We start from the raw sequence: 14,891 nt of genomic DNA, 5'->3' as shown, positions 1-14,891 counted from the left end.
CTTACCAATACACACATGTATACGAAAAGAACACAAACATACGTATAAATTTTCTTTATTCTGTTAAAGAGAGCCACATAGGAAGATGAAAATATACTGAAAACAAATCCATATTTTACTTAGGGTTACCTCTGAATGATGGAATAATGGGTGATTCTTCTTTATAGTTTTCTAGGTTTACCAAATTGCCTTCAATGAACATGTATCCTTTTTCTCTAATTAATAAGAATATAAACATCACCCTAAAATTTGACGTAACATACCAATGATAGTTTTTTGTATAATTTTCAGTATTTTGTGTCTATTTACTCTCATTTCACTCAGTTGTTCATTTGTTTGTTGATTTACTTGTTTATTAGACAGTAAATATATATAATAAGCACCTTCCTTATACTAGCTATGTATCTAAGAAATGGGGTTAGAGAAAACAGAAAAACAGTCTCTTTCCTCATGGAGAGCCCAGTGGAACACAACGCCTGAAATAAATAAGTAAATACAATATTTGGGGAAAAATCCAGTTTGTTATGAGGGATCATAAAGAATTCAGATTTAGCTGATCAAGCAAGGCTTCTTGAAGGAAACAACATATAAACTAAAACTTGAAGAATTAACCAGAGTTAGCCTGACTTGGGAAAGTAGCTTTCATTGAAAGGAAGGAAGGAAGACAAGGAGGGAAAGAGAGAGGGAGGGAGGGAAAGAGGGAGATGGAGAGGGAAAGAGAGAAGGAGGAAGGGAGGAAGGGAGGGAGGGAGGGAGGGAGAGTGGAAGGAAGGGAGGGAGGGAGGAAGGAAAGAAGGCAAGCCAGTGTTGCTATTCTCACACTGAAATATTCAAATGTATTTCACTTTCCATCATGCTGTTTCACCCACTAAACGTCAATTGAAAAATTCTTTCAACTCAATTATTTTTAATGGCTTTCACAATGTTGGTTTGGTTTGAGTACTATGATTCTATTCACACTAGACACTGACTAAAAAGATAATATCACAAAGAAAGAACTTCCTCACAAATTATGTAAAGCAGCCTAGCACTGGGAGAAAGACCTTAAATTGTACTGATAGGGAGGATAAAGCCAATCAAATTCATTTGCCATTAAATCTTTGTTTCAGGGAATCTCATTTGGTACAATAATACCTTATACTCTCCAAGTCCTGTTGTGAGCCATGGCCAAGCCTCATCTCTATTAGAAAGACCTGAGCAGAAAAGATGACTATGGTAAAGAAAATAAAATACAATGCCCTTTCCTTAATTATCAGAAGTTATATAAACAATATGTCTTGGCTTTACATAGAACAAAAACCTCTACCTTTTAAATTGAATATTACAAAAAATGAGTATTAATACTCAGATTCCAATCATAAAATCCCTTTCAAGGAGTATGTGGCAACCTGGCTATACAACACATATTCTTCAGTATCATTAGAAGCATCATAATCTTATACTCTTCTTGCCCATCCTAGAAATAACTGTACTCAGCCATTGTGGAGGACCACCATGTAATGGCCACATATTAATCCATTTCTTGGTCCATTCAAGTCTTCACAGGAAATAGTCCAAAGACTTCATCCTACAACAACTGACTGAAATCACATACAACGTTTTCCACTTGAAATACTGATTTGTTCTTTTCAAAAAGCGGGTGGTGTGGCTGATCTATCTGGTTGCTGAGAATCCACATGGAAGGTGAAAGTTTGAAAGGTGTGCCTTGAAAATTATGTGAGTTAAGTATTAGATAACTTTTTAGTTGTGGCAAAAAGTACCACTCTTACAGAATGGATTTAAGTAAATCACCCACCTTTGTAACGTACTTTTTTCTGCTCCTTCCTTTTTAGTGGAACAACTACTGAGCATGTGAGATTGCATACCATTCTTTTGAAAAAAACCTAAATATTACCAAGGAATATACTTGAATGTCACTTTTGATTTTTTTAACTGTATCTATAGCAGATATTTAAAAGTCAAAAGAAAAGCATTTAGTGCTTAAACATACTTTTAAAACATACTAAAAATCAAAATCTTAATAGTTCATCTCTGAAATCAGATCATTAGAAATACTAAAATGAGGGATGCCTGGGTGGCTCAGTCGGTTAAGCTTCCGACTTCAGCTCAGATCATGATCTCCTGGTTCATGAGGTTAAGCCCTGTGTCAGGCTCTGTGCTGACCATTCAGAGCCTGGAGCCTGCTCAGATTCTGTGTCTCCCCCCTCTCTCTGCCCCTCCCCCACTTGAGCTCTGTCTCTCTCTCAAAAATAAATAAATATAAAACAAAATTTAAAAAAAATACTACAATGAATTTTGAGATCATGTGGATCTCAAAGATTCTCAGAGAGAATGGAGGCTACAGGAGAAATTTGGATTAAACACTATGTGGAACAAGCAGAGTAATGATGGTACGTTTCGTTTCCTTTGGATTTGGAAAAGCACTAAATGAGAGTTAGCAACCAAATATGTATTTTTAATCAGAATGGCAATGGAGGGGCTATTAGCATATATGTAAATAACACACTTTGTATACTTTTTTTAAAAAATTGAGCCATTTTAAGAATTTAAATGTTAGGATACAATTTTGAAGACCAAGTGAGAGAATAGTTTTTCTCTACCAAAGTATATAATGTTAAAATCACTTAGTCATTCTTCTTTTTTTTAATGTTTTTATTTTTGAGAGAGACAGAGAGTGAGTACTAGTGGGGGTGGGACAAAGAGAGAGGGAGTCACAGAATCTGAAGTAGGCTCCAGGCTCTAAGCTGTCAGCACAGAGCCCCATGCGGGGCTCAAACTCACGAACTGCGAGATCATGACCTGAGCCAAATTCGGATGCTCAACCGACTGAGCCACCCAGGAAGCCCCACTTAGTCATTCTTTAACTGGAACAATAATTACAAAGCAACTTTCAGTATTTTCAAATTTGAACTATCAATCCTAAGTGTTTATGACTGTATGTACATATATACATTCTATGCAAACTGTTTGTTGATTTAATTAAAATTTACTGTCTATTAAATATAAAATACTGTTTTTAAAAAATATAAGTGTATATAATCATTCAGATAAGAAGTGTGCTTAAGTCCATTAAATATGAAAACAGTCTCAAGCTCACTTCCCTATTTGTGTTGCTGACATTATGAGAAAGAAACTAACCATCTGAAATGATCCAGTCTTTGGTTTGAATGATTAGGTTGTTTGTCATGCTTCTATTAGCAGTTATAGTCTACTTTTCACCTGGATTCTTCTAAGGCCTCCAACCCTGTCCACCTGGCAACACTGCTTTCTCAAGCTTGTAGTATTATTCTAATATTCAGAAATCTTACTTTATTCATATTTAAGGAACATATAAAAGCAGAGGAAACCAAAGCATATCAGGAAAGGGTCACCCCTCTTAACCAAGATAAGAAAATCAATCAATAGGATTTCAGTAGTAGACAGCGACATACTGTAGGAACAGCACCACAAAACTTTATGATGAAGTTCACTTTTAAACTAAGGAAATAATTTTGAGTGAATGGAATTACCACCATGATAGGATGATCACTGATTGCTCTGTGTTCTCTGAAAACTTGTGGCCACTATGATAGGCTGATCACTGATTGCTCTGTGTTCTCTGAAAACTTATGGCCAAAATAAAAAATATTTTCTAGAGAAAGAATTTAGAAGAATGTAATTCTTGAAGGCTACCGATCTGAATAGCTACAAATAGTACTCCTCTGCATCACATATCTGGTTTTGAGCAAAAACTCTCTAAAGACCAAGGATAGAACCAGGCACAACATATCCCATCAGATTGTGCTGACACTGGGCTACAGTCCTGGCTTATCTGGGATACCAGGGCAGGTCTGCTATGCTCCAATACAGGGATCTGAGGCAGTGGTTAATATGGTACAAGAAATACATGCAAATATACCTAGCCTGTAACTCCTAGTATGGAATGTTGGCCTGTGCAATAACACCTTGCAAAAAGTAGTTCCTCTGCATACTTATTAAAGATGTCTGTCAAAGTTAAATAACTTGGCCATTCCATTCATATTTTTAAATAAAGATGATATCAAAGCTTGGGAATGTGATTTTAGAAAAAGCATTTTAACTTTTCCCAGCACAAAGGGTTGTATGAGGTCACTGAAGCCACAAAAACAAACTGGAATCCTGAAAACTGATTCAAAAATAAATCAGATAACCTGTAAGAGTCTTTGAGAGAAGGTGCACATGAATTCTCCCATGCTGCATCCAAGTTATGAGTCCCTTAGGGCTATTTTATCTTTCATTTGATCAGCCACAAGTTTGAGAACATGGATATCTTATGGATCCTATTCTTGTGAAGACAGAAAGGAGTATTTATCCACATGGATATTTACAGCATAGTTCCTTTGGAGAGGGAAGGGCACCCCTTTTTTGTGTGTATGTTCCAGCCTTGACCTTCCTCTGGCCTTTGTTTTCCTCTGTAGCCAGGTTCTAAAATAACACAGCTGTAGGCAAAGGAAGAGATTGGTCAAATAGCCCACCCAGAGGTGCCATAATAAATGGAAATGAAACTAACGTACGTAGCATTAAGCAAGGTTTGCCCTGGCCAACTGCCTCCCAGGAGTCATCTAAATGGCAAGTCGGAAGAAAACAATGAAACAAACAAAATGTGAAAAACAAACGTGGGGAGAGGCACTCTTCAGAGTCAAATAAAGCTGAGCATCATAAATTTCCTAGTGGCCAGGACTACTAGGAGGAAGAGACTGAGGAACACTGCTAAAGAATGTTGTAGGGATTTTGTTTCCAAAAGGGATCTATGCACCTGTTGATATGTTTTCCAGGCCCTTGAATGATAACAATTTATGAGGCTATTAATACTAAGCCCAAGATTTATCAGATGTGCTGTTTGTCTTGTGGCCAATATAACCTCATAAAATTTGGGTTGCACTGGGTTAAAATGAGCGTTCTGCTATTGGAGTTATTCAAAGCATTTAAATTGCTTAATCCCACAAGAACGGTGTATGTAGCCTGCCTATTAGGGAAAGTCTTTAGGGATTCCTACCAGTTGCAGAGCCAGGCTGGAGGGGGCAGTCCATTTCTGGATGAGGTAAAATGGAGGCAGCAGGGGAGGAATGAGTCCTGGAGACAAGACGATGTTTCTCTAATCCATCCATGCCAACCACAGCCAGCTGAGCTTGGCGCACGGAGCGCGCACGTGTGTGTTGGGGCTCCAGGAAGGGCTGTTGCCAAGAAAAGAGCACAGTAGAAAGAAACATGAGACAAGCATTGAGGGAGACACTGAGAATGACGTGTAAACAAATTAAGTTCATCAGGTCAGAGACATAATAAACGGTGTGAAGGAAAAAGAAAAAAAAATAGAGAAAGGGAGAGAAAAAACAAGATCTAGTCAATAAATCCATTCAACAGATGTTTTCACACTGACTTCCAGGGCTTGTCTGCCTGGCTAAGGAGGAGGTGATGGCAGGAGACCTGTCAATTTGAACTGATTGAAAGAAACAGACCTTTAACCTCAAAAGGAACATCAACTTAGACTCGTTTCCTATCTTGATAACAACATTTGAATATAGCTCCAGAATTGTTGCAACACAAAGTGGGAAAGCAATTCAACTGCTTTCAAACTGCCAATAAGGCTAAATTCTGAAAATTCTATCTTGAATTTATTCAGTAATATTGGCAATAAAATTTATGGGAGCCTAAAATTACCAATTATATGGCTATATTTTAATACCTTTCAGCCTTCACATTATGGTATAGAACAATGAATTTTTCATAGGTTGAATGGTATAATCTCAATAAAATAAAAATTTTGTTTCTTTAAAGAGTATTAAATATAATCTCAGCGATTTAACAATGTTAACATGTTTCATACTGTAGTTATCAAATCAAAAGCCTGAGTTTGGAATTCCTCGAAGATTCACTTAGTCCATACTTCTGTCTCCAAAAAAGACTATCTCTAAAACACAGACAAGCAGCTGATTTAACTATCAACATTACATAGTGAATATACTTCCTCTTCTTCAAAATCAGGGAATTCCTAACTCTTGCACTGCTTTTTATGATTCTTTCCTTTTCCATATGCTTAACAAATGTGGAAAATGGCTGAACAGTGATATATAAGATGATTTGATTATTGCATGCCATAGAAATTGATGCCAAAAAGTTAAAGTCTTTTAAGTATAAGACTAATTCCTATAATTTTAAATTTTTACATGCCTTTATGTTTTGATCTACCTGGCTAGCATTTACTCTTTCAAGACTCGATGCAAACATTACCTCTCATTAGTGAGGATTTGCCTTACACCTCCTATTAGGTTAGGTGCTAGCACCCATCATTTGCGATGCTTGTATTTCTAGCACAAGGCTTGTTATATCCTAAGTGTACAAATTACCCACTTAGAATGCTAACAAATCTACATACAACACAACTGTACTCAATGCATATTGCATGGTTTTATGTCATTATTACTTCCCCTGTATATGAGTTAATGGCGCATATTATGATTATGATTATGAATGTTTCATTATAGACAACAGGCAAAGACTGCCCAATTTTTTAAAAATAATCTTTTAAAATTAACTTTAAAATAAGTTGTAATTAGTGTATATGTACATATTGTTACTGCTGTATACAATACAGCAGAATAACTGTACCATCAATCAGTCAGTTGGAAGTCATCTGTCACATACTCAGGCTTTGGGCATTGACTGTGATGATAAGGATGGCTTGGTCAGGATCTAGTTCTAGTTATAATAGTTTTAACACTTTGACAGGAGTTTAACTCTCTTGTTTTCTTGAGTGCTTCCATCTATAATACCCCGAGGATACAACAATAAGTATGACACAGTCCCTCCTCTGATAGAATTTATAATCAGAGGGAATGCAAATGCATAATCATGACTTGGGGAATTTTCTATGGGGAAAAGGGGTTTTTCTGCATTTGATCTAAAATGCATGAGTAAACATCTACCTGAATGTCTGTAATCTCCATTTCTCTGTCTCTTCCTACTGTAATTTCTTTAACCCTCATCTAACCTCATGCATAAGGCCTTTGATCACCGTATTCCTAAGACAACCCATCTTACTTCTTTCTGCAAGAATTATCTTCCTAAGGCCCTCCTGTAAGCAAGAAGTTGACACAAAAGCCTCTGAAGGAAACTGAAGTCAGAACTTCCCTAGCCTGGCATTTGGGCCTCTATGACCTTAGGCCAACCTGCATTCTCAACATTAGGTCTTCTATTCCTTTTCCAAGTTCTAGCCCAAATCCTATCTACTGTACAACAAATATCGTTCCCAGGGCTGCATTCTCATTGTCATGAGCCCTGGGCACTATTAACTTTTTTGGGTTCCTTCCTCCATAAGTAATTATTAGAAAATTACATTCTATGCTTATATTGCCATACAATGGATTTTATATATATTATATTTTCTCTTTTGATTAAAATTTAAACATTCTGGGAGCACCTTCAAGTATCATGGGCTCTGGGCATAGTGTCTACTGTGTCTATGGAGACAGTGGCCCTAGTCCTTTGTGTTCCACCAATCTTTTGTGCATCATCTCTCTAGGTGTATCTATGAAGCTGCACATTCAGCAATCATGCACATCCTCTAAGAAAAACCTGTAATTTTCCAAAGAACCTTTTTAAGCTACCACATTAAATGTACTTTCACTTTCCATTACATTTCTAATACACTTTTTCTCTCTCCTTCTCCTTGCTGTCATCTTTTCTCTATTCGACTTACTGCATGCCATAACCACTTCCTGAGCTCATACTGTGTGCCAGATACTTTGCTGGTGTGTGGAGCCATTTTTATGTTCATTGTCTAGTCAGAATACAGACACTAAATATTTCTAAGTATAATGTAATCATAAATACAATGAGTGCTGTATAGAATAAATGCAAAGTGCCATAAAAATGTAAAGAAAAATCTGATATAGAGGTTGAGGGAACTTGCATCTAAGAATGTGATGTTTAAGATGTGAAGGATAAGTTGAATTAGTCAGGTAAAAAGTGGGGACAAGCTCTAGACACACTGTGTGTGTGAGACAAATTATCTTTGCATGTATAATATGCAAAGTTTTTTGAACCATGGACTGGATGTAACTCATTTCTGAGTTACATTTTTTGAGTTTATTTTCTGCTGCATTGTATATCTTGTTCTTATGCTTTCTTGAACCTAAATAACTATTTGCACATTGAAAATATATAACATATTTGGAAGTTAAAGGCCAATAATATAACCATGTTTTAGATGACTGGGGTTACTGAATGGTTTTCTCTCTTAACTAAAGAATCAATACTGTAAGAGCTCCATGTAAATAATATCACTAACTTCTTTTTAAATAAAAGGGGTGCCTGAGTGGCTCAGTCAATTAAACGTCCGATGTCAGCTCAGGTCATGATCTCACGGTTCATGGGTTCAAGTCCCGCATCAGGGTATGTGCTGACAGCTGAAAGCCTAGAGTCTGCTTCATATTCTGTGTGTCTCTCTCTTCCCCTCACGTTATGTCTCTCTCTCTCTCAAAAATTAAATAAATGTTAAAAATTTTTAAATAAAATATATTTATTGCTTACTTGAGCTTCACAGGAACCTTTTGAGATAATGGAATAATACTTTGCTAAGCCATAAGCATGAAACAAATGTTACATCTTAATACAGAACTTCATAATCAGGTAGGCAAAATCCTACTTATCCAATCTCTACTATTAGGAATATAGCAACACAGATAAGAGACAAATAACTACTTGTTAAGTAGTAGTTATTTATCACATATAAGTGTTCATCCAATATCTATTGTACATGCAGAAGAAAAGAAATCCCATGTTGGGTTGTATAGACAAGAAAGTGAATTAACCACGGCTCCTGATCTTGTGGGTTGACATTCTATATTCAAGCACTTTATCCCTAGTTGGTAAGTTCCATAAGGATAAAAGCTTTGCCTATTGATTCAGATATTCCTATGTAGTGTTTCAGATGTAGCCAGTGTTAATAAATATATGATGAGTAAATAAATACTCAGGAGATACATAGGCATCCTTAAGATTGCTCTATAGGGATAAAACAAGAAAGCCTATTATAAGCAATCATAACATAGTCAACCAAAGAATGGCTAGGTAAAATTATAAGAAAATAGACACTAAACAATTATCAAAAGACAATACTCTGAAATCATTTAGGGTTAGAGCCAAGAGATAATGAAAGAAATGAGTGATTTGAAAATTATTTTTCCTTTGTAATTTTATGAAGTTTCCAAACCTTCTATGTACCACCCATATTAAAACTTTAAGAAAAATGGTAAATGGTTTTAAAAATACACAGTCAAAACTTAGACATAAGAGCATAGGTCAAATATTTTTGAACCTTCTACCAAAAAAAGGACTAAAGAAGTGAGAAAAGATTATTCACTTTCAAGAGTTGACCACAATTATATACCCTTTTACAAATGAAGTATGGCTTTTAATATATAGGGGGAATCTTGATAATCCAGTAAGGCACACATTACTATGCTCATATTTGACAACAAAGCATCACAAAATGGTAAGCCACTTTTATTTCTGATGGATATTACTCCAAAGCAATAAAAAGCTTTCTGCTTGAGGCTGAAAATTGAGACAATTTTTTTTTTATTTATTCTAAGAGAAAGAACAAACAGGGGAGGGGCAGAGAGAGAGGGAGAGAGAGAATCCCAAGTAGGCTCCGCACTGTCAGAGCAGAACCCAATGAAGGGCTCAAACTCAAAAACTGTGAGATCATGACCTGAGCCAAAGTCAGATGCTTAACTGACTGAGCCACCCAGGTGCACCTAGTTAGTATTTTTGTGTTGTAGCTGGAATTTACTGATGTGTTTCACTACACCTTTTTTTTCCTATTAGCAATTTTAATAAGAGATAATTTTGTTCATAGTTATTTTCCATAATTTTAAGTAAGTACAAAAGAGAATGTTTCTGTCGCGTTTTCAGAAAAATAAAATGCTTAAGAGCACAAAACCTATTGTTACTAAAAATTAGATGGATACCCAAACTAAACTTTCATCTACTGAGCCTCACTGAAAAATGTGTCATGCCCACATGAATAATAAATACAATGTCCCCTCAAAAAAGCCTTTTTGCTTAAGATATCTTTTAAATATACTATCTTGAGGCTATTTCTTAAGCATACATTAGTCCTTCTTTTTTCAGGTTATTTAATTGGTGCTTTGGTTTTGATTGGTTACTTTGCCAGACTGTCATTCTGAGAAATTGTCTCAGGTTACTAACTGTAAGACAACATTTTCTTATATGAAGGAAGTGGTTCAGGCCTTATATGCCTGAACATCATCTGTCTCCTCCCACTGATAAAAACTATAAATTACTTTCACAGTAGAGTTACTATGCATCCATTTTATAAATTCTTCAGTAATGCCTAATAAGACATCAATGTCATTGAGGCCCAAGCCTTTCTAAATATGGGGGATAGGCACTGCTGTCCCTTTGAAAGTGGGTAGGAAAAGGTCTTGAAGTTTTCTGTATGACAAGCACAATGTTCTTCCTTAGAGTAAAATATTTATTTAGAGGTAGCTTGCTAATGGAGATTATGAGGTAATAAAGCCCCTGGGCAGAGGCAACATCAACATTATACTTTTCTTTAATTTTTGGTTATGTTTCTGTTTGGTTTTGTTTTGCATTCTTGTTGTCATTGCTTAAGGACCTCTTTTATGGCTTCTGGGTTTTCACTTTGTTCTGGATGGTTACATTTGTTTCTAGACATGTGGGTGGCTGCTCATTATGTGCGATAATCAGTATCATTATGCAATTTCAGCAAGAACAAATACAGAAATAAAAAATTATAGTGTTTCATCTTTGAAATAATCAGTGAAATAATCAGAATTATTTGAATTAGCTTATTAAAAGATAGTACCTAAAAGAAAAAAATATCATGGGAAAACAATTATGAAAAAAGTTAAAATTTGATTTCCAAGGCCATTTCTTTAAAGAATATATGTTCCTTCTTTATTGGCATTATGAGCAATTTGATTTTCTTTTTGGTTTCACAGTGTTTTGAACTTCAGGAGTCTTGTTTTTCAGAAAATTAGAATCATAAATATGCCTAGAGCCTATCTTGTAAAATGCCAAGGGCTGCGGGAAATTTGCATGTTCTAAAGTATTTCTATTATTCAGGATGGATGCATAAATACTGATTAACTTTAGACTGTTTAAAACTAAACATGCATGTTAATAATTTAAAAGGAGCTTAAATAAAAATGATGTATATAACTTTAAAGAAGACAAAAAAATTTTGGAAAAGAGAAAGGGAACCCTCTTGCACTACTGGTGGGAATGCAAACTGGTACAGCCACTCTGGAAAACAGTATGGAGTTTCCTCAAAAGTTAAAAATAGAACTACCCTATGATCCAGCAATCATACTACTAGCTATTTACCCAAAGAATACAAAAATACAAATCCAAAGGGATACATTTTATATGCGTAAAATAGATGATGGGGATTAAGGAGTGCACCTGCTGTGGGGCACCTGGGTGGCTCAGCCAGTTAAGCATCCAACTCTTGACTTGGGCTCAGGTCATGATCTCATGGTTTGTGGGTCTGAGCCCCACGTCCCTGACAGTGTGGAGCCTGCTTGGGATTCTTTCTCTCTCCCTCTCTCTCTACCCCTCATACTCTCTTTCTCTCTCTCTCAAAATAAATAAACTTTAAAAAAAAAAATGGGGCACCTGGGTGGCTTAGTCAGTTAGGCACTAGACTCTTGGTTTTGGCTCAGGTCACGATCTCACATTTCATGGGTTCAAGCCCCATATCAGGCTCCACAGTGACAGTGCAGAGGCTGCTTGGGATTGTTTCCCCCTCTCTCTCTCTGCCCTCCCCCACTCACTCTCTCTTTCTCTCTCAAAAATAAACTTAAAAATTTATTTTTTAAAAAAAGAGTGTACTTGCTCTAATGAGCACCAGGTATTGTATGGAAGCACTGAATTACTATATTGCATACCTGAAACTAATACTACACCATATGTTAACTAGAATTTAAATAATTTTTAAAAAGAAAAAGAAATGACAACTTAAATTTATTAAAATTAGCCATTTTGGTAAAAAAGAAGCAAAAAAAGCAGTAATATAAAATAAATGGAGAAAAATGAAACATGAAAAAAGCTGAACTATAATGCACAAAATGAGATGCTAGGAACAAACCTCAATTTATTACTAACACAGGTGATGTGAAGGTACTCAATTTACCATTTAAAAGATGAAGACTATGGATTAGGAGATTAGGTTAAAACAGACCAAGAGCCTTCAAAGCCCTGAGTAAGTCATATCGATTTAACTCCTGTGCACCCAACTCTAAGGACTGCAAGAATCTATCCTACAGCAATTGATTGCAGATCAAACACTTTAATTAAGCTAAGCCCTTACTAGATTGGTGGGCCTCCATCCCACAAAAATTTAGCTAACAGCTAAACACCCTAATCAACCGGCTTCTCTCGCCTTCTAGGAGGAAAAAAAAAAAGGCGATAGGAGCCCTGGCAGTATTTGAAGCTGCTTCTTTGAATTTGCAAATCAATGTGATATTTCACCAGAGAGCTTGGCAAAAAGAGGGCTTCAACCTCTGTTCTTAGATTTACAGTCTAAGGCTTTACTCAGCCACTGTAGCTATGTTCATAAACCGCTGACTATTTTCCACTAACCACAAAGATACCAGAACTCTCTACCTTTTATTCGGTGCCTGAGCTGGCATATAGGAACTGCCCTCAGCCCTCTAATTGGAGCTGAACTCAGCCAACCCAGTACTCTACTAGGAGATCATTAGATCTATAAAGTAATTGTCATTGCCCATGCATTCGTGATAATTTTCTTTATGGTAATACCAATCATGATCAGAGGCTTTGGGAACTGAGCAAGTTTAAATTAAAAGATTTTATGAAGACATACAAAAAATACTAACCAAAAAAAAAAAAAAGAAAAAAACAAAGGGGCAGAGGAGGAGGAAAAGCCTTGTGCAGCCATCCTGAAAAGAGACAAAACAGACTTTAGGGGGAAAATATTAGAGACCATATAAAGTTACATATAAAATAATATGAAAGTTAAATTAACAGTGACAACAAATTTAAACCTAGGAACATAAGCTCAATATGTAAAGAGCATAAACTGGCAGAATTACAAAGAAAAAAATTAAAAATTCACATATGGTAGGAGGTCATAACAAACTTAAAGCGATCGAGGTTACAGAAGATCTGAATAACCCAATTCTCTAGTTATTAAATTTTGAAACCAATAAAATACTCTTTCAAGCACCTATGGAACAACTACAAAACTAATACAATAAAGCAAATGTCAATAAACTTTTAAAAATTAATATTTATAGGGGCGCCTGGGTGGCGCAGTCGGTTAAGCGTCCGACTTCAGCCAGGTCACGATCTCGCGGTCCGTGAGTTCGAGCCCCGCGTCAGGCTCTGGGCTGATGGCTCGGAGCCTGGAGCCTGTTTCCGATTCTGTGTCTCCCTCTCTCTCTGCCCCTCCCCCGTTCATGCTCTGTCTCTCTTTGTCCCAAAAATAAATAAAAAATGTTGAAAAAAAAATTAAAAAAAAAAAAATTAATATTTATAATGGAATATTATTCAGTCTTAAAAAGAAACTCTGACATGTGCAATAATATAGATGCACCTTAAAGGCATTAGGCTAAGTGAAATAAGCCAGTAACAAAGGACAAATACTATGTGATTCCATTTGTATGACACACCTACAGTAATAAATTTATGAAGACAGGATTGTGGTTACCAGGGGCTGGGAAAAGGGGGAAAGACAGTTATTATTCAAAGGGTACAGAGTTTCAATTTGGAAAGATGAAAAAGTTCTGGAGATACACTGTGGTAATGGGGGCACAACAAGGTGAATATACCTAATGTCACTGCACTCTACACTTAAAAACAATTAAATGGTAAATGTTTTGTTTTATATATTTTCCAGGAAAAAAAGGAAGAATTAATATTATAAAGATCATGTATGCTGATGACATTATAATCAGAAATATAAAGTATGTAGATGAAAATATACACTAGACTCTGTTATTGAAAGAATTAAAATCATAAAGATTACAGTTCTTCCCAAATTATTTCTGGAATGTTTCAGCTCATTCTAAATTTTGTATAGATTAAAGGCAGAGACGAGCTATGTGAATTTTGAACATAAGGAATAAGCGGGGAGATAGGCCCAACCAAATACCTATACATACTAAAACCTAAATCATTTAACACAATAGAGTATTATTACATCATTGAATAGAGTATAATAAATTAGTAGGATAGAATAGAGAGCCCAGAAGGAGACCCATGAGTATATGGAAACTCTGTAAATAATAAAGATGCCCTACAGAATAGCAGTTAAACAAGAAATGTCTATACGTGATGCTGGGAAAACTGGTAACCTCTAAGGGGAACAATAAATTTAGATTCCTAATACTATGTGGAAAAAGAAAGGATTAAAAACTAAAATGTAAAATTCACAATTTAAAATATTTAATAATGTGGAGAATATCATTCTAAAGTTGGAGAAGGAAAGGAATTTAAGTACTTTATAACATGAGCCAGTAAAATACACACCACCATGGAAAAGAGAAGAAACTAAACAGGTTGGAATGTTCACTGAGCATCTGCTAGGCCCTGAAAATGAGGCCTGCTGTCCATTCACTGAGGCCTAAACACTGAGGCTGGGGGAGGAGGGCCCAGGGTTCCTCCATCTGAAGCACTGCTTTGTACAAACCTAAGCACACAAAGCAGGCATCACTTTAGGTTCTGACACAAGTTCATAACAATTCAAGGCCATGTGCTAATCAGATCTGGGTCTGGGTCCAGACCACTCAGCCTAAAAGAAAAGATAAATTAGGGGTAAAATGTTTGCAAATATTTAATGAATAAAGCAATTTTTAATGTTT

The 14,891-nt window shown here is 35.9% G+C and overlaps 1 protein-coding gene across 2 annotated transcripts in view; it reads right to left on the bottom strand.

Annotated features, from left to right (window-relative positions):
• The window catches only part of HDAC9 (histone deacetylase 9), a 957,815-nt gene that overhangs the window by 284,660 nt on the left and 658,264 nt on the right, over nucleotides 1–14,891 (bottom strand). For both annotated transcript variants that reach the window (XM_042919682.1, XM_042919691.1), the window contains exon 15: nucleotides 5,015–5,192. In XM_042919682.1, the coding sequence (XP_042775616.1) occupies nucleotides 5,015–5,192 (178 nt within the window). The remainder of the gene's footprint in view (nucleotides 1–5,014; nucleotides 5,193–14,891) is intronic.

This window comes from Panthera leo, chromosome A2 (genome assembly GCF_018350215.1).
Source record: "Panthera leo isolate Ple1 chromosome A2, P.leo_Ple1_pat1.1, whole genome shotgun sequence".
Taxonomy (NCBI): domain Eukaryota; kingdom Metazoa; phylum Chordata; class Mammalia; order Carnivora; family Felidae; genus Panthera; species Panthera leo.
This window is presented reverse-complemented; position numbering and strand designations above follow the sequence as displayed.